The 20857-nt window shown below is 48.2% G+C and overlaps 1 protein-coding gene across 6 annotated transcripts in view; it reads left to right on the top strand.

Moving 5' to 3' along the window:
• FGFR1 (fibroblast growth factor receptor 1) overlaps positions 1 to 11783 on the top strand; it is a 108835-nt gene extending 97052 nt beyond the window's left edge. For all 6 annotated transcript variants that reach the window (XM_053269687.1, XM_053269684.1, XM_053269689.1 and 3 more), the window contains exons 14-18: positions 1150 to 1272; positions 5163 to 5233; positions 6175 to 6312; positions 9651 to 9756; positions 10431 to 11783. In XM_053269687.1, the coding sequence (XP_053125662.1) occupies positions 1150 to 1272; positions 5163 to 5233; positions 6175 to 6312; positions 9651 to 9756; positions 10431 to 10607 (615 nt within the window). In that variant the 3' untranslated portion in view covers positions 10608 to 11783. The remainder of the gene's footprint in view (positions 1 to 1149; positions 1273 to 5162; positions 5234 to 6174; positions 6313 to 9650; positions 9757 to 10430) is intronic.
• The last annotated feature ends 9074 nt before the right edge of the window (positions 11784 to 20857 follow it).

The following is a 20857-nucleotide window of genomic DNA, read 5'->3' as shown; positions in this document are numbered from 1 at the left end:
AAGTCCTCTAACGTGATTGCTGGTGGTGGTGATCTAATCAGGGCGGTGGAATTCTGCAGTTCTGTGGAAGTGCAGGTGTGGGGGATGCAGAATGTGGTAATGGAGATGCAGTGTAGTGTAGTGGTTAGAGTGCTGGACTAGGACTGGGGAGACCCGAGTTCAAATCCCCATTCAGCCATGAGACTAGCTGGGTGACTCTGGGCCAGTCACTTCTCTCTCAGCCTAACCTACTTCAGAGGGTTGTTGTGAGGAGAAACTCAAGTATGTAGCACACCGCTCTGGGCTCCTTGGAGGAAGAGCAGGGAAAACATAAACATAGGCACAGAATTTACCTTCTTAAGCATCTGGGCGCTCATTTGAAAAGCCTGTGAAGATTTGTTTGGGAGCATTTGAACAATAAGACTTCTAGTGGTCTGAAGGGTGGAGCGTCACTGTTCTGTATACAGATGGACCTCGGCACAGGCAGTCCCAGCAACCGGTTTTGTGTCTCTGCGGTCGGGCAATTGAGACCCAACCTTGGCATATGCAGGTACAGAAAGGGTTAAGATCCACGGTTCCTAGGTGGCCAGAAATGTCCTCTGAGGTCATTTCCAGCCACCATTTTGACGAAATGAGCCATTTTGTGTCTCATTTGTGGGGGGTGGGGTTTCCTGCAATTTCTCATGGGAAATTGGCCAAATTTGAGGGTTTAGGGGGCATTGCTGCACAGCTGGGAGCGCATGGTACATTCCTTTTTTGCTCCTATTTCTGCCAGGGTTTTAAAAAAATGTTTTTGGCCATTTTTTCTGCCTCGAGGAACCTAGCCCCCCCGATTCCCATTGCCTCAATGCCTCACTATCCACGGTTTCACCCAAGAACGGAACCCCTGCAGATAACAAGGTTTGCCTGTAGTTCCTTACTGCTCCCAAGTAACCGAAGCAAAATAAATTATGCAAAATGAGAGAGGTGCAAATGTGCCTGATTTGCATAAAATATGTAGGCTGCCGAATGCATCTTTTTCTGGTTCCAGCATCTGGATTATCTTGGTGAAGAATTATGCGGTGTTTGCACCATGTCCCCTCTGCTGCACACTGAGGAGAGTGGACAGGTCTTCCTGAGCTGCTTCCTCCTTGGAGATCCCTGATTGTCTGTCTGTCTCTCCTCTCTTAGTGCATCCACCGAGATCTGGCTGCCAGAAATGTGCTAGTGACCGAAGACAGCGTCATGAAGATTGCTGATTTTGGCCTGGCGCGAGACATTCACCACATAGATTACTACAAGAAGACGACAAATGTGAGTAGCTTGTGCAGGCCAGAGAACGTGATTGTGCTGAATTGCAAGCATTGTGCACCAGGGCAGTGTGCGTTCTGCTATTCTGCACGAACGCAGAAAAAAGTACAGAATTTGGTAGTGGCATTTGGGATGATGAAGCCACCTTGCTAAAGCTAAGAAGGTCTCTCTGTGATTTTTGCCTGTTTTATGAGTTTTAAATGTTTTGTATTATGTTTTAATCTGTACACCCCCTAGAGATTTCTATATTAGGCGGTATAGAAATTGAATGAATGAATGTGCCTTGAGGCTATAGGGCAGACTTATTTGGTGAGTGGCGGACTCTGTGCAGAGAGTGTTTATCCCTTTTCATTTTTTAATAGTCAGTGGTGGAACATAGGAAGCTGCCGTATACTGAGTCAGGCCATTGGTCCATCTCGCTCAGTATCGTCTGCACTGACTGGCAGCAGCTCTCCAAGGTTTCAGGCAGGAATTCTTCCCAGCCCTACCTGGAGATGCTGCCAGGGACTGAACCTGGGACCTTCTGCATGCAAAGCAGATGCTCTACCAGTGAGCTGCAGCCCCATTTTGTGAGGTGAAGGAACAGCCATTCCTTTGGGCCTTTTCTCTTTCACAGGTGGTGTCACAGTAGAAGGAGGACCTGAGGCTGGTCAACCCTCAACCGGCCAGCCCCAGCTTCCTTGCTTGAGCTAGCTTTGCTGTCACTATCAGCTGGCCAGGCAGGCTGGGCACCTGAAAAACATGACCTGCCTCCCTGAGCCCACTGTGAAGGGTTGAGTGCGTTGATATAGCCTTTCCTCTTTGTAGCCCAAGAAAGGGGTGACTTCCAAAATATACCTTAAAATGCCGCACAGCCGCCTCAGTAGCCTATGGCCTGAGCCGCGGTGTGGAAGAGGCGGAGCGAAGAGGCATTTAACTCCGCATAGTCAGCTTTATGATCAAACAAGAATGTAAAACCCAGTTAATTGATTACAAATCCAAGGAACAGTTTACAGGCTGTTAGAAGTATGAAAACAGATTTTCAAAAGCCAAGCAAGTTGTCTATGCCCTGACCCTCGGGGTATTGTTGGGTCAAGAGGTGGATAGTCTTAGTTATGGAAGATGAAGCTTAAAACTAACTTTTCAGCATGATTGGAAGGAACTCTGCACGCCCCTCAGAGCATGCAGCACGGACCACAGCAGGTAGCCCACGGTGTAGAAAGACATGAACGAACAAACAACTAGGAACCCACTATGAGTGACCCTCGTTACTTGCAGTTTCTTGTATCCATGTGCAGGTCCTAGAAACCTGGTTTCTTTATCTGTGGTATTAAAATAGGCTAAAATGCACTTATTCACAGGTTTGAGTGGCCAGAAATGACTTGTGATGTCATTTCCAGCCACTATTTTACAGTCCAGAGTCATTTTGTGAAGCTTAAAAAAAAAAAAATCCCCGTGATTTTTTAGCAAGGTACCATACTTTATTTCTCTTATTTCTGCCTCCTCACTGCTTTGTAATCGTGTGTGTGTGTGTGTGTGTGTGTGTGTGTGTGTGTAGGAACCTAGCCCCTGGATTCCCATAGGGGTAAGGTTTTGTTATTAGCTGTTTCTGTATTCATGCCTGTCCACCTGTATATCTCTCTTCTTTTCCTTTTCAAGAGATCAGGTTTTGTTTCCCCCCCTGAATGGCACAGGAAAGCTTTTGTGTTAATTAAGAATTTATCCCTTTATCTATGCCCCATCCTGTATGCAATTGCTGCCATTTTAAGACAATGACTTAACCATTATTCAGATGAGCAGCCATCTGCAGAACAAAGGGGGAAACCCCTTTCAAGATAGTGGACCATTTATCTTAAGTGTTTATCTCAAGCAGGAAATCTACACAGAGTGATGCATAGGTATTTGTAAGCGGGTAGGCTGGTAGCGGGGAAGTAACTTGCCTAGGGAGCAAGAGGTTGCCAGTTCGAATCCCCACTGGTCTGTTTCCGATGGGAAACTCCTATATCGAGCAGCAGCAATACAGGAAGATGCTGAAAGGCATCATCTCATACTAGGGTTGCCAACTGTCCTGCACTGTGCAGGACATCCTGACTTTACTACCCACTTCTTTGCATGCCACAATTTCAGAGCAAAGGCACTGCAGAAGGACACCCTAGCTCATGTGAACTGGAAATGCTGCAAGATAAGAGTCCTCAGGTCAGTTCTGGGTGCCCCTAAGAGTACACTCGGCTCTTCTCCGCACCAAAACTCGGATGCAGTTCCTTGTGATGGATGTGCACAGATCTATCTTTTAGCTATTGCATTAACATTCTGCAGATGAAAGGCTGTGGATTGCCTAAGCTGTGCCTCCAGGAACAAAAGCCTCTAGAAAACACAGAGAACAGAATGTTGAATTCCGTCTTTCTGGGGTTTTGCCTGTGTTTTTCAGTGGCATTGAGCCAGCTGTGGCTAATGCCAGATGGAAAATCAGACTGGAGGTGGTGCTTCTGCTATCTAACCAATCCAAAATAATTATTGTGTGGCTGCCCCATGGTGGCATTTATTTAAATACACTTGTGATTATGGAATTTGTGTTGGGAGTTTCCAAAATATCCAATTAGTGCTGTCACTTCTGCAATTTAAGTAGATGCCTCTTCTGTGGTTGGCGAATCAGTTCGAGAGAATTCCTTTTAACCTGGAACACAGCCTATGTGGTCGCTGTGGAAAACTGAACACATTATGGGCTGCAATCCCCTGTCTAAAGAACCAAGATTTAAATATTAGGGGCATCGTTTTGTCAGAAAGGACTGTTGGTTAAGTCAGTAAAATACAGAACCTTTGCCAAACAACAGATAGAAATGTCGGAAGGATGGTCTCTGTCTTTGGGGCAGCAAGAGTGCTCCAACATTTAGCTGTGCACAGTTAGATTTGTTTCTCGGTGATATATTTCTTTTTTCGTGGTTTATTTTGTTTTGGTAGTATTCCTTTGTTATGTTCTGGCCTATACCAGAATGTAAGCATAATGTATTCCGGCTCTGATCCTGACTGTAGTGAAATAACAGTTGCAGGGGAGTCACAGCAGGAGAGAAGGAAGGCATGCCTTCAACTCCTTTCTGTAGGCTTCCAGCGGCATCTGGTGGGCCACTGTGTGAAACAGGATGCTGGACTAGATGGGCCTTCTTGGGCCCGATCCAGCCGGGCTGTTCTTATGTTCTTACTTGCAGAGCAGACAGTGCTAGGGAACCAAGCCATGTAGTTCAGAAGGATTCTGAGAGTCCCGCAGGCTCTCTAGTCAGTTTGGCCTGGGAGCAGGTTCCTTACTGGCTTAAAAAGATGACTGTTGGTCAGACCCAGAGTTGCCATGCCCCCCCCCCCGAAATTCCCGGTTTCACTCAGATTTCGAGCTTGCTTAGCCTACTCAGATTCGCCTGGATTTCTGCTTTCATTTAAAAGAAAAAAGCTAATCTCTAGCCCTTGTAGAAGCAGAGTTATGGAGCAAAACGTGCAGTCACTATTCTGCTCAGAAATTATTTTCAGGCCAATTTACATAATATGCAAATTAGGCACCCAGATTTGGAAAGCCAGAATATGGCAACCCTAGTCAGACCCCAAGTATAATCAGTGCATTCTAACCTAGATCACTGGGGCGACTTTGCAGCAGTGGGCAAACTGAAGCACCCTGCAGAATCCAGGGTTTCAGGCAGGAGTCTTTCCCAGCCCTACCTGGAGATGCTGCCAGGGATTGAACCCGGGACCTTCTGTGTGCAAAGCGGATGTTCCATCACTGAGCTTCGGCCCCAGAGCTTTTGAGGATTCTGTTGGTTCTATGTTTGTGTTGCTCACCCCCATTCCTTGCATTATTCATGCCCCCCCCCTCGTGCCCTCTTCTATCCACATGGCTTTGGATTGATGCCATGCCCTTTCCTGTCTTCTAGGGTCGCTTGCCGGTCAAGTGGATGGCCCCTGAAGCATTGTTTGACAGAATATACACTCATCAGAGTGACGTGTGAGTATTCCTTCCAGTACTTACATGAAGCTATATAAGCAGTGTTAGTCCATTTCCCAGCCTTGGATCCCCAGATGGTGTCGGACTACAACACCCATCATCCACAGCCAAAATGGCCAGAGGCTGGGGGTGATGGGAGTTGTAGTCCAACGTCTGGGGACCCAAAGTTGGGAACTCCTGAGCTAGCTCATCCTGTCTAACCTGGCTGGTAGTGACTTGACAACGTCTCAGTTAAAGATTGTTTCCAACATTTCGGTCAAAGACTGATGCCACCCCGTCTTCTACCCTGGTTTGCCCGGAGAGGCCATAACTGGAGGCCACAACCGGAGAGGCCATAACTGGAGATGCCAGAGACTAAACCTGAGAGTGTCCCGATGTGCAAAGCATGTAGCCTCCTTCTACATATGAAGTAGTTGCTCTTCCACTGAGCTGCAGCCCCATCCCCGAAGGGGGGATAGCTTATAGTAGACAGCATGCACATGTAGCCACCCATCCAAATGCAAACCAGGGCAAACCCTGCTTAGCAAGGGAGGTGATTCCTACTCGCTATCGCAAGACCAGCTCTCTTCCATACAGTTATGTGCAGGTTCAGCCCCGTAAGCCTCATGGCATTTCCAGTTTCAGGCCAGTATGCTGGGTATTGTTCCCAAAAGTGAAATAGACCAGACGTGATTCATCTTAGCTTAATGAAATGCTCATTACGATAAGCAGGCATGGTATTTTCAGTCTGTGTTATCTGGAAGCGAGCTTTGTCTGAAGCTGCTGGCTCCTGCCTGATCGCCAGTTTGAGCTGCTGCTAACACTCTAAAGCTCCTTTGCTTGAAGCATCTGCCTTTCCATCTAAGCTAGGTGGAGCCTCCATGTCCAGTGATGGTATGCCTGCGTGCACGGCTGGGGAATTCTTACTTCTTAACCCGTGGTGTGTTGTGCTCCCGGAACAGGTGGTCCTTTGGCGTTCTGCTCTGGGAGATCTTCACGCTGGGTGGGTCACCGTACCCTGGAGTTCCAGTGGAAGAGCTCTTCAAGTTGTTGAAAGAGGGACATCGGATGGACAAACCCAGCAATTGCACCAATGGACTGTGAGTTGCCAATTCAGAGTCAGTTTTCTCATCTTGTTACAGTGACATTTTTACTTCGGGCAGAGAGGAGAGATGGGTAGAGTGGCCATGACCCCCGGAATTCCAGGTTTCACCCAGATTTTAAGCACCTTGCCCAAATTGCTTAGCCCACCTGGATTTGCCCAGATTTCAGCTTTCATTTATTTTTATTTATTTTTAAACCTAAACTCTAGCCCTTGTTGAAATGGAGTTATAGAGCAAAACATGCAGGCACTGCTCAAAAATGATTTTCAAGCCAATTTACATAATATGCAAATTAGGCCCCCGGATTAGGAAAACCAGAATATGGCAACCCTAGAGATGGGGCATTTCCACTCTGTTCTCGATCAGGGCTCCTTTTAATGTGCGAAAAGCACAGGGTGCTGCCAGCACACCACATATTCCCCAAACCAGGTTGTTCGTTTGTTTTTTACATTTATGTCCGGCTCTTCCTCTGAGGAGCCCAGAGTGGTATGCATGGTTATGTTTATCCTCACAACAACCCTGTGAGGTAGGTTAGCCCAAGAGAGAAGTGGCTGGCCCAGAGTCACCCAGAAAGTTGCATGGCAGCACTTGAACTTGAACTCAGGTCTCCTCTGTCTGAGTCCAACACTCTAACCACTACACCACATTGGCTCCCAAGCAGTTCCTTCAGTTTTTCACCCTTGTTGGCTCTGAGGCTAATAGCCAGCCAGAGAGCTGCTCTGAACAAACTGCCCACCTATTCCGAACTCCCTGTAGAGTCTTCTAGAAAGTTTAAGCCAGAATTCTGCTCCACCAAGGTTTAGCTTCAGGGAGCAGAAATCCTGCAAAAAAATTGCTTCGGATTGTGCTACAGTGATGACTTCAAAGGTTACCCTGTGCAGCTGCTTTCAGCCACATGCTGTTCCGATTTCCTGTTCTTACCCATGTCTCCCTTGCATCTCTCCATCTTAGCAATGGCCTTTCCCTCCCTCCCTTGCTGATAATAGTGAAAGTTTGTGAAGAATACTCCACGAGCATAAGAGCAGCCCTGCTGGATCAGGCCCAAGGAAGCCCATCTAGTCCAGCATCCTGTTTCACACAGTGGCCCACCAGATGCCGCTGGGAGCCTACAGACAGGAGTTTTTGTGTGTGTGGTTCTTTAAAAAAAAATTATTGGAACATTCTTACATTTATTCAATTTAATTCAGTACAAATCAATATAGCATATTTATGATACAAACAAACAAAACTATCGACATAGTATTGGACCACTACTAGGAGTGGACCACATCCACTATTCCAAGCATATCAAAATAATCATGATTTCCAAACTTCATGAATAGGATTAGAGTTATCTCCGTTAGGCTCTATATAAGATAGATAGATAGATAGATAGATAATTTCCAAATGGGACAAAATTTTGATTCTTTTCTCTGATTTTTCATTTTCTTTATCTGAAATTTCTAGGTGGATCGAGTCACTTATTTATCATGTCTGAAGCCTCTTGAGTTAACCAAAAGTGTAAAACGACATAATTTGCTTAAAATACAGTAGGAAGGAAAACAATCCCTGTCTTCAGACGGGGATGTCAAACGTGGGTCATGGGTGCCTAGGAAGCAGCTTGATATATACCAAGTCAGACCATTGCTCCATCCAGCTCAGTATCGTCTGCAGTGACTGCGGATGGCTCTCCCAGGTTCCAGACAGGGGCCTTCCCCAGCCCTACCTGGAGGTGGTGCTGGGGATTGAGCCAGGAACCTTCTGCGTGCAAAACAGATGCTCGACCCCTGAGCTGTGGCCCCCTGAGGTGCTTTCCATTTACCACGTTTGAGAGAGCCCGTGTTGCAAAACCTCATCCCGCTCGGTAGCCCGGCACGACATAACAGGACCCCCGCTGACTGGCAGATGCATGTTATGGTGACTGGCAGGAGTTCAGTGCAATTTTCCCAGCCCTACTGAGAGCTGTGCGTGATAATAAACCAAGACTTCCTCTCTCTTTATGTTTGTTTTTCTCAGCAGGAGAGAATCCCAAATTGACCCAGAGTAAAGCTGTGTTGCATCTGGGACAAGCTGAGCCTTTTGTCTGGAAAGAACCTCCATCCCTTCCCACGTTCTCTTTGCCAGCCCTGCTGGTGGCAGTCTTTGAGGGGACCTCTCCCACCCCCACCCCCTTTTTTTAATGGGAACGATTGGTCCTCCAACCCAGGAAAACAACTTGCTTAGAGTGCAACCCATTAGCATCAGCGTAGGTCTGCATTAAGACATTTTTTGGAAATAACTTAAGAACAGCCCTGCTGGATCAGGCCCATGGCCCATCTAGTCCAGCATCCTGTTTCACACAGTGGCCCACCAGATGGAAGCCACAGACAGGAGATGAGGGCTCTCTCCTGCCATTACTCTCCTGCCCTCTCTCCTGCCATTACTCCCCTGCAACTGGTACTCAGAGGCACCCTGCCCTTGAGGCTGGAGGTAGCCCACAGCCCTCTGACTAGTAGCCATTGATAGACCTCTCCTCCATGAAGTCATCCAAACCACTCTTAAAGCCATCCAGGTTGTTGGCTGTCACCACATCCTGTGGCAGAGAGTTCCACAAGTGGACCACGCGTTGTGTGAAAAAGTACTTCTGTTTGTTGGTCCTAGACCTCCTAGCAATCAATTTCATGGAGTGACCCCGGGTCTAGTGTTGTGTGAGAGGGAAAAGAATCTCTCTCTCTCTCCACTTTCTCCATGCCATGCATGATTTTATAGACCTCTATCATGTCTCCCCACAGACGTCTTTTTTTCTAAACTAAAAAGCCAAACACACGCACCCTAACTAAATGGTAGCACCTTGCCCCATATGCCCCTACCAGAAGCTTGAGATCTTCTTCAGAGGCCCTGCTCCGAGCACCCCTGCACTCATATACACTGTACACCGGTACAGCAGGACGTTTCCTAACTGTATCTCATACTGTGCGGGAGATGGCAGTGGTCAACCCCTCCTGTATTCTACCAAAAGACAAACCACAGGGCTCTGTGGTCGCCAGGAGTTGACACCGACTCAGCGGCACACTTTACTTTACCCTGCATTTGAGGGCCCTGAACTTTTTAAATGAACACAAGTACAGTCATTCACACAAAAGCATGGACAAGTGTACAGATTTCTGTATGCTCATACAACATAATGTCTGCAATCGGACTAGATTGTCAGGTATTGAACATTACGTGTGAATACGGCTCACAACCTTCAGCAATATATGGTTTTAGTCGTGGCACTGAGAATTTTTGGACTTCACTCTCTCTTCCCACCCCCACTCTGTGGGATTTAATGGCTTTGTGGCTTCAGCATATACTGATGCACTGTCCTTCCTTTTCAGGTATATGATGATGCGAGATTGCTGGCATGCTGTTCCCTCCCAAAGACCCACCTTCAAACAGCTGGTAGAAGACTTAGATAGGATTGTGGCCATGACCTCAAACCAGGTAAAAGTTGCCTCTTTCCAAACATTTAGCTCTCCCAGATATAAACATGGGCTTGTACCTTTTAAACGTTAGAACTGACCAGGTCCCACTGCAGTCAGTGATAAGCAAGCATAGCCAAAACTATTCCATTGATTTAAGCAGGGCTTAGTCAGGGCTGACTGTCTTAGGATGCCGCCCTTGAGATGTTTGGGTTCTCATTCAGTCTTGCTGTGAGCCTGTAAGCTGTAGAGAGTCCCTCGCTTCTTTCCCTGGATTCAAGGTGGTGACTCAATTCGTGGTTCTCGGCCTCTGCACTGCAGTGAGGCCTGGGGATTGCTGTTCTCAGTACCTGTTGTGGCTTCTTTCTAGCTTGGGGACCTGGGGCAGACCACTCTCACTTAGCTTGGAAGTTCCAGTGCCAGGTTCACACCAAGAGACCCTATTGGAGCAAACTCCGCCTGTGTCTGCTTTCCCAAGTTAGGCTCACATTTTTCCAGAATCAAAGAAACCAGACTGGACCAACTTTTGTCCCGGTTTCTTTCTCTGTGTCCTTGGTACTACTGGGTGTCTCTTGGGGGCTTTGCTCCCCTTTCTGCTGGACTCCTGGGTGTGAAGAGATGGCTACCTCTCAGACTTCCTTCACACTGGAGACCTTGGCCTGGGTGTTTCATTGTGTATGTGTGTGTTCCCTCTAGGAATACCTGGACCTCTCCATGCCACTGGACCAGTATTCTCCCAGTTTTCCAGACACACGCAGCTCCACCTGCTCTTCAGGAGAGGACTCTGTCTTTTCCCATGACCCCCTTCCTGACGAACCTTGCCTCCCCAAGCACCCACCTCAGCTTGCCAATGGTGGACTCAAACGGCGCTGATCCCACGACTTTGGGGTGGGGGGTGCTTGCAAATCCTCTGTGCAAACTGTGGGGCCTGTATGTCAGTGAGTGAGTGAGTGAGTGTGTGTGTGTGTGTGTGTGTGTGTGTGTGTGTGTGTGTATATGCACTTCCCTTCCAGCCGGGCTGGTGGTGGAGCGCCACTCGAGAGCAGCCATCAGCCAGTCGCCTTAACTGTTGTATTAATGAACTACGGTCTTTCCATTCCGAATGACCAAGCCTATGCTGCCATCTTTTTTTGGTCAAAGCTGCCATTATTCCAAGCCTTCAACATCTGGGAGAGGTGTTTGTTGGGAATCTGTGCTTGAATATTTCCCGTGGATTAAAGGTCAGCTACATCTTCTTTTTTTTAAAAGATGAAAAACCTTTGGCCAGTGCCTAAACAAAATAACAATAATAATAATAATAATAATGAAACCCAGGTCCTGGTTTCTAGACAGCAGCATGCTTCTTTGAAAAGGATTCTGGAAGAATGACATTCCCATGAAGAAAGGGAGTTCTTCTGCTCTCTTTGGTACTAACAGACCCAAGCAAGCCGACTTGTGACAGCTCAATAAGCTAACAGTGGAGCTGAAATGCAACATCTGTGCATAGCACTGACACGCTCTGGATTCATCTGCAAACTGGAAAGCTTTGATACAAGCATCCATATAGGCAGTTTGAGTGCCTGTTGGTTTACAGTACTGGTCTGGAGATCCCATCCGCGGCAAGCTTCTACACATCCCACTATTCTTAATGTTGTGCTTTGCTGACCAAATGACATATCCAGGTACGACAGGTGTTATGCACAGCCCTGGGCACAGCGGTTTAAAGGGGGTTGCCAAATGGAACCAGTGTAAAGATCACAACAAACAAACAAAAATCTTGTGTACATAGCTGCAAAATGTATAAATATGAATTATATATTTACATGTCTTTTTAAAGAAAAATGGTGGTTACCAGAGATAATATCACTTTGGTAGTAAGGTACTAGTGGCTGGTCAGCTATCAGTTGCTATAAAAACAAATCATATATTTTGCTACATTTGCTGGGTGTTCCTTTTTTTGTTTGTTTTTTAAATTATGTTCTAAAACTTATTTCAGTGTAGGTAATTCAATAAAAATTGCTGCTGCTTCAGTTTTATATGGGGTTATATTAAACAGTGATTGGATGGTAATGTTGCTGCCTTTTTGGAACAATGTTGTCATTAATTGAATGGCATCTCCTCCTCTTTCCGCACTCCCCACTTTCTGCCTCTTTTCTGGCCCCATTCTAGCCATTGTAGTACTTGAGCCCAGCCGGGCCTGGACGTTTTGGCCATCGGTATCCCCTCAGGGAACAAAATGCTCATGGCGATTTTTGATAACATTGGGAAATAGGCAATAGCATTGTTGCACTCACGGCTTTGTGTCTTCTCCCCCTTTCTTTATCCCTGCCCCCAAGTGATTATGGGTAAATTGCAGCCACTTTTGCACAGAGAAAAAGGCCAGGGTTAGGGAAACAATGAACAAATTGTTGTCCTCCACAATTAAAAGAGCCCGTTGCTCTTTTAATCAGCGGTTAATCTGTAAACCGGCCAGAGATTTTTATATTGGGGAGTGTGGGGCATATAAATGCGAAAAATAAATAAATTTTTATTTCCATTCCTCTGACATGGATAAAGCTTTATAGTAGTTTCCATGTTTTTCAACCTTTTTAAAGCTTCTAAGACACACGGAGAGGAGAGCTGGTCTTGTGGTAGCAAGCATGACTTGTCCCCATAGCTAAGCAGGGTCTGCCCTGGTTGCATATGAATGGGAGACTTGATGTGTGAGCACTGGGAGATCTTCCCCTCAGGGGATGAAGCCGCTCTGGGAAGAGCAGAAGGTTTCAAGTTCCCTCCCTGGCAGCATCTCCAAGATAGGGCTGAGAGAGATTCCTGCCTGCAGCCTTGGAGAAGCCACTGCCAGTCTGTGAAGACAATACTGAGCTAGATAGACCAATGGTCTGACTCAGTATATGGCAGATTCCTATGTTCCTGTTACTGCAGATTTGGCTGCTTGCAGGCCCAATGGTCAGGACAAGAAAAGGGTGGAAGTGGAAAATATTGCAATGCTATCACCTCTCTCGCATCTCTAGGGGTGTAGACTGTGTCCCAAATCAAAGCGAGCATGTGTCCCCGAGACCCAATAAGACCCTTTGGACGCAGGTCCCAGCTTGAAGGCGCTCAGTTCACCCTATTGGTGCAAAAAAGAAAAAAAGAGGGTATGCCATCTGCAGGACTGTTAGTTTCAGAACTTGTGCCATTTGGGCCAGCAATGGAAACCAGGCCAGGCCCTTAAGGAGGGCACCCTTCTTCCCAGCCTTTTTGTAGGTACCGACGTACAACTTGCACCCCTTTCAGGAGTGCGCCGTGATTCTGCTTGAGCAAGCCATCCTCCTTCACATCCTTGGCAACCAGAAACCAGCAGCAAAGCAAGACTGCCTCAAGAGCTGCCACCCACCGGTCCTGCTCCAGGATCTCTGTGCTGCTGTCAGCATCAGATACGGCTTTCTGGAGAAGTGGCTATGTCGGCCTTGTACCAGGTGCTCCAGCGCTGAGCTACAGGATGGAGCTGTAGCTCAGTGGCAGAGCGTCTGCTTGCATGCAGAAGGTGCCGGGTTCAATCCCTGGTGGCATCTCCAGATAGGGCCGAGAGAGACTCCTGCCTGGAACCTTGGAGAGCTGCTGCCAGTCAGTGTAGACAATACTGAGCTAGATGGACCAGTGATCTGACTCGGTATAAGGCAGCTTCCTGCTGTTGGCTGTACAAGCCTTGGTCCCTCCCTCCCCTGGGCGGTGCTAAGGAGAACTCCACCAGTGCCTTATACAAGCTGTGCAGACCTGTTTGGCACCCCTCCCTTCCCCTAGAGGAATACAAGACGAGGGAAAATCAGCCTTTGGTCCTAGGAATTTTCTCTTTTCTTTTGTTCCCTGGAACAACCTACCCAAATGGTCAGTGTGTGTTCCTGGTGTCCCCCCCGCCACCCAGTAGTTATTTTTGCCTTGCAAAGTAAAGGTCTTTCTCTGTCTCCTCCAAGCTGCAAGTGGCATCCTCCATCCCCAGGCAGTCCTGCCCCTCTGTATGCCTGAACTGGAGCTATACCAATTGGGCCATTAAGTTGCACCAGACACTGGCCTTTACCAGTACTTGGAATTCCACCAGGGCTCACGCCTGAGCTGCCAGCTGATTGAAGGAAGCCAATGAATGGCATGTGTGTGCATCCGTATCAGAGCTACTGCACACGCTGAGGATTATGGGAGTTGCGGTCCAACAGCTGGAAAGCCTCAGCTTGGCCACCTCTGGTCGGTTTAATCAGTTGATTGGTTTTAAACTTGCATAGGAGTAAAATGATCATTCTGTTTTACTCTTGTGCAAGATTAAATCCAACCATTCTGATTAAGTCATTGATTAACTCAGGGCGGCTTCTTATCTTCCTAATTAGTTGATGGAATTGATGAGATGATGGAGGCCTACTTTTATCTTTCTTTATGGAAGGAGCATAACCATTGGCTCCAAATACAGGATTCAGATCCTGCTCCTCGAAGGCCATTCCCTAGTTTAGGATTGCTTTTCATCCGGTATCTTGCTGGGATTTTTGTTGCTAGAGTCACACCCTGCCTTTGTGTGGAGTCAGATTATTGTGTTTAAAATGTTCCTGTAATCAATTAGGCATGATTGTAACCATTCAAAAAGACAAAACAAAAAGGATTTTAACTAAGATAACTCCCTTGACATTTGTTCCTATATAGCTGATATTCCGGGGGAAATGAGAATAAATCATACAAATTCTGTATAAATGTTATATATTTTATTTAAAGGAAGAATGTGTGTGTTTCTGCCCATGGACTTTAGCAGGCAGGCTAGAAGCAGAAAGTCCTGTTGCTCATGGGCAGGCAACCTTCTGGGTTGTGGGATCCACTCTTCTTAACAGTATGTGAGTCCAATTTGTCACAAATGGTAGGCACAAAATGGCCCGCAGGGGGATCAGAGAGTGGAACCCACAAAAAGCTCTTTCCATATGCGCGCAGATATGTCTTGTGTTTGTCAGCAAGTAATACCAACCCATGATACAAAGCCCTCACAACTCCATGGAAGACAGTCCAAACAGTCCTCTGCAGATGTGCCTGGAATAAGCCCACAACATAGTGGGTCTTGCATCCTGGCAGGCACACACAGGACTGAGGAGTCCCTTGATGTTCCCCATAGGGCCAGAGAGAGTCCAAGGCTGCCTGAGGCAAAGAATGCGAATGGCATCAAAAGTATATCTGAAATAATGAACATTCTGCTCCTCTTTAACAGTACGCAAAAACTGCCTCACCCTAGATCAGTTCACATGACAAGACTGATCCCTTTTGGGACCATTTTGCAACCATGTGTTAGATGAAAGCAAGGTAGGAGGCAAGGAACTTGATCATCTGTCAAACCCAGCTGGGTCGGATGATTTTCTTGCCTATCTTGTTCAGAAGCTGGGGATGGAATCGGGGTTGATCTCCCCAAGGTTGGCTTGTCCTATGCAGCTGAGGCTTGACTGGCGATCAAGTTCCCCTCCTCCAACCTTATTTGTCTCTAACACGATCACAACACAGAAGGGCACCCAGTTCCCGAAACTGAGTAGGACCCGTCTCCTACCCAGTTTAGTCATGTGAACTGCCTTCCTGCCTGTTGATAGGACTCCTTGCTTGCTCTCTCAGCGGAGGTCAAAGTGGCCACATTTTCTTCTCCCTTTGCACAATCTTGGCAGGACTTCACCTCCTCGTGACATCTGTTGGGCCTGTGGTTGGAGTTTGGCCATAGCACCATAGCTCTCAGTCTCATAACAAGGGTGGTTCATAATGTGTGTTCTCAAATGCTTCCTGTCACTTGTCTTCCAAACTCACTCCACTGCCACCCCCTGAGAAATCAGAAGCGTTCTGGGTCTCTTCCCATTCTGTAACCTTTTGTGGAACTGTACATACTCCTGGTTCTGTTTTCACTGTCTATAAGCGCCAAATCCATCTTTATTGGGGATTCTCAAACATAGCCAGGGATTCTCAAACATAGGTCCCCAGCTGTTGTTGGACTTCAACTCCCATAATCCCCAGCCACAATGGCCAAAGGGATTATGGGAGCTGACGTTCAACAACATCTAGGGACCTAAGTCTGAGAACTCAATGTATGGGGTGCAAAAAGCTCCATTCATGCACCCCTTTTCCCCATCCCCACTCCAGCCTTTAGAGCTCTGTAGCGATAATTAAATCTCCTGCCTTGCTTCTGTCAGCCAGAGCCTGACCTCTTGAGTTGTTTCAGCGAAGCAGAAATTAGCCATGAGCTGTGAGGGCCAGATGTTTGGCAGGGCCGTGCATGCTGCTTTTCTCTCATGAAATAGCTTCATCCCGAGGCCAGCTGGGCTCTAGTTACATCCTGAAATGTGACCAATTGAGCATGGAGCTTTAACTGCATCCCTGCTGGACCACAAGGCAGACATCTCCCAGGGTGATGGGCCTTGTGTGCACATCCCCTTGGGCACAGAACTGGCTGAACTCGGAGAGGCCTCAGCTGGCTGCAGCAGTCAAACTTCATTCACCCCCCTCTTGTGGTTTTTGTCATACGGACATCTTCCTATCGGCTCTTGCACAGATGGGCCTCCTCGTCAATCCCGACTGTGCTGCCAGCCAAGACAGGCGGCTTCTCTTACTGCCACCCACAGACCTGGAAGCCGAATCACATTGCTGTGGCTTTGGACTCTTCATAACCCAGGCTCAGCTGCAGAATCTTATGAGTCATCGGAACATATGGAGCCGCTTTCTGTGGTGTCAGACCCTGGGTCCTGCTCGCTCGGGATTGCCAGCACTGACTGGCAGCAGCTCTCCAAGGCTTCAGGCAGGAGTCTCTCTCCCAGCCCTACCTGGAGATGCTGCCAGGGATGGAACCTGGGACCTTCGGCAAGCAATTCAGATGCTCTCCCACTGAACTACAGCCTCATTCCCTAAGGCAGCCGTGCCCAACCTGTGGTATTCCAGGCATCGCTGATCTGGGGTGATGGGACTTGTAGTTCAGCAACGTCTGGAGTACCACAGGTTGGGAACCCCTGACCCAAGGGGAATTGTGAGCCCTTTGGGGACAGGGAGCTGTCTTGTTTGTTATTTATTTATTCTTCTATGTAAATCACCTTGAGAACTTGGGTTAAAAAGTGGTATATACATATTTGTTGTTGTTGTAGTGGTGGTGAACACCTCGCCTTGCAGCAAACAATGCTCAACTGTAGTCCCCCATCCAAATGCAAACCAGGTGGACCCTGCTTGGGCAAAAGGGACACGTCGTGCTTGCTGCCACAAGACCGGCTCTCTCCTCAGCAGACATGCAGGGACCTCACCCACCTGGCTGTTTGCTTGTTTTGCCGATTGATTACTTTTACACACCACCTTCCTTCCCGCCTTGAATCTGGGGATGGGGCCTTTGCTCAGTGGCAGAACATCTGCTCCGCATGCGGAACATCCCAAGTTCAATCCCTGGCAGCATCTCCGGGTAGGGCTGGGAAAGACTCCTGCCTGAATCCGTGGACAGCTGCTGCCAGTCACTGCAGACAATACTGAGTGGATGGGCCAATAGTCTGACTCTGTCAGGCAGCTTCCTATTTTCCTCTTACCATTGGACTGAAGACTGTCTCCATGCAGTTCCCAGATGGTCACTGGTCACTGGCCAGGCCTTCAGCAAGGTGACTGCTTCATCCTGTACCCTCGGGCTGTTTCCTGAGGCCTTGCCCTGTTTCTCTCAGCCCTGCAACTGAACAATGACAAAGGCTGAAGGGATCCAAGCCATCTGTTGAGGGTCCTGCAGCAGATTCTGGCTCTGAGCAAGGCTTCAGACCTCCAAGGTCCCTTCCAGCCCTCTGAAGCACATGCAAGCTCTTCATTCTCCATGGGAGTTGTTTGTCGAAAACAGGCTCTGTTGACCTCCTCGTAGCCTGCTAATCTCCATTCTGCTTATTTGCCATCCATTACCAAGAGAGTTGTTAAATATGCTAATTTCAGACTGCCGTCACAATGCCGCTCTCGCTGCTACAGAATTTATTCTGAGCAGAGGAATACATCTCTCCGCTGAAGGCACCAAATTGCTTTCTTATTGTCTCTTTGCTCCATCAATCTGGACGTGTCAGGTGAGCCCCTGGGGATGGAAATCAAACCTTGTTTCCGCAGACAATAGGAAATGCTGGCAGAGTATTCATCCCAACACACCAGCACATGAAACCCTTCCATGGGAAGCAATGGAAGCAGGTGAGCAATTCTAAAACATAGGCTACGTTCACATGTATTTGACGCAGCGGGGAAATGAACTGCCTAGCGGGCAAGAGGTTGCCGGTTCAAATCCCCGCTGGGATGTTTCCCAGACTATGGGAAACACCTCTACCGGGCAGCAGCGATATAGGAAGATGCTGAAAGGCATCATCATCATCTCATACTGCATGGGAGGAGGCAATGGTCAACCCCTCCTGTATCCTACCAAAGACAACCACAGGGCTCTGAGGGCGCCAGGCGTCGACACGGACTCAAGGGCACAACATTACATTTATATACCACCCCATACAAAAAAGCCCCTGGGCGGTTCTTTAGGACTGATTCCTACATGACCTTCCTAATGAGAGCACCTGTATTTGAAATCTGCTGGTGGCCTGATCCTATATAAAGAAAGTCCGGTTCAGTGGAGCTTACTTCCAGGTAAGTGTACCTAGGCTGTAGCCCAGGGCAGGGGCTGAGCTGTCATGGTGTGCACAGGTTGTGTCACTGTGTGAGCTGCAATTGTGTGCACCAAGAACCTGTGCACACAGCTGCCACTGGGGCCGCCATACTCTCTGCAACGCCCCTTTTCTCCCCGCCGTGCTTGCAGGGGCGGTGGAGGCCTCCCGGAGGGAGCGGCCCGCCACTCAACTGCCTCTCCTGCCACCATTGTGCAAGGTGGAGAGGAGAGGAGAGGAGAATGGGTCTTGTGGTAGCAAGCATGACTTGTCCCCTTAGCGAAGCAGGGTCCTGGTTTCATATGAATGGGAGACTAGATGTGTGAGCACTGCAAGATATTCCCCTCAGGGGATGAAGCCGCTCTGGGAAGAGCAGAAGGTTCCAAGTTCCCTCCCTGGCTTCTCCAAGATAGGACAAGATTTTTTTAAAAAAAAATTGAACCAACAAACTACCAAAGCATACAGTATGTTGCCATAGGGCTGAGAGAGATTCCTGCCTGCAACCTTGGAGAAGCTGCTGCCAGTTTGTGTAGACCAGGCCGGCTCAATTTAGGCCCCCCAGCTGTTTTTGGACTACAGTTCCCATAATCCCATAATCCCCAGCCACAGTGGCCAATAGCCAGGGATTATGGGAATTGTAAACCAACATCTGCAGGAGGGCTGAAGTTGAGCAGGCCTGGTGTAGACAGTACTGAGCTAGATCGACCAATGGTCTGACTCAGTATATGGCAGCTTCCTATGTTCCTAAGGTGTAGAGAGAAGGGGTACCCCCCGCCACACACACACACACACAGAGTGTAAAGAGAAGGGATGCTGCTGGGATGGCACCATGGGGAGAGGCAGCTCAAACACGGGCTGCCTATGCCCTCCCTGTGCTACTGGCCAAGGGGTTCCCAGCCTTTGTCCCCCAGATGTTTTCCCCATCATCTCCAGTCCCAGCTGGCTGAAGATGATCGGAGTTGTCCTGTTAGACCACATCTGATGACCCAACGCTGAGACCTGATCCCTTGCAAAGTGGCGATCCTCTCTTTATATTAAGCAACGGGAGAGCAACTGACCCTATCCAACCCCAGCACAGCGCCTTTCCCGTGGCTGTTGCTGGCGTCTGCCTTATTTCCGTGTAAATTGTGAGCCCTTTTGGGACAGGGGACCATCTTGTTATTTATTTATTTATTTATTTATTTTTCTGTCTCAATCACCTTGAGAACTTGGGCTAAAAAGCGGTATGTGTGTATATAGATAGATAGATAGTAGTGGTGCAGTGGGGAAATGCTTGACTAGCAAGCCGAAGGTTGCCAGTTCGAATCCCCGCTGGTACTATATCAGGCAGCAGCGATCTAGGAAGGTGCTGAAAGGCATCATCTCAGACTGTGCGGGAGGAGGCAATGGTCAACCCCTCTTGTATTCTACCAAAGACAACCACAGGGCTCTGTGGGTGCCAGGAGTCGAAATTGACCTGACAGCACACTTTACCTGTAGTAGTAGAGAACACCTGACTTAGCAGGTAAGTGCTTGGGATGTAGCCATAGGTCAAGACATGTATTGGAGAATGTATCCTTCAATTGCTAAACAACTGCCATGTGTTTTTACTTTCACTTTCACTCCCAAACAAGCAAAGTAGCCAAGGGACAGATGATCAACCCGCTCCCTCCCCGCCTTCTACCTTGTTTCTATTTAATGCACAATTCCAAAAGTGGGGGGGGGAGGGTTGAGCCAGCTCTCAAAACTGGGTTGGACTAGTCTCCTACCTAGATTGCAGTTGTATAAACTGTCCTATTATATGGCAACTGCCTGTGTCCAAAAGAAAAAAGAACCCAGGAAAGCAGTGCTAAGCGAATCCAGGCCACAGCCTCATCCACTTTGGTTCCGGCTCTGTTAATTAAATGCCACGCTGAGTCTGAGCTGCTCATCAGGGCCGTAGGGAGGTTTCAGAGAGCCTGGCCATCTTGGGACTCCGGGCTGGGTCATTTTCTCTGAGCGATGTGGCCAGCTTTGGTACCGGAGGACAGGGCATCGTTAATCAAGTCAGATGGACATGCCTTGCACGGAAAGAGGACAGGCGTCCCCCTGAGCAATGACTGGAAACATCAAGGCATCTTGGCGGATGGTAAATTATTCACAGATCTCTCCGCAGCTATTTAGAGCGATCTCTGTGGTCTCTGCACATTGAGCAGCCGTGCATTTCCACAGTAGCTGCAGGGAGCAGCCACCATCACACTTGGAAGAAGAGAAGAGCTGGTCTTGTGGCAGCAAGCATGACTTGTCCCCTTAGCTAAGCAGGGTCCTCCCTGGTTGCATTTGAATGGGAGACTAGAAGTGTGAGCACTGCCAGATATTTCCCCTCAGGGGATGGAGCCGCTGCTCTGGGAAGAGCATCTAGGTTCTAAGTTCCCTCCCTGGCAGCATCTCCAAGATAGGACTGAGAGAGATTCCTGCCTGCAACCTTGGAGAAGCCGCTGCCAGTCTGTGAAGACAATACTGAGCTAGATAGACCAATGGTCTGACTCAGTATATGGC

Source organism: Hemicordylus capensis, chromosome 8, assembly GCF_027244095.1.
Source record: "Hemicordylus capensis ecotype Gifberg chromosome 8, rHemCap1.1.pri, whole genome shotgun sequence".
Lineage (NCBI taxonomy): Eukaryota > Metazoa > Chordata > Lepidosauria > Squamata > Cordylidae > Hemicordylus > Hemicordylus capensis.
This window is presented reverse-complemented; position numbering and strand designations above follow the sequence as displayed.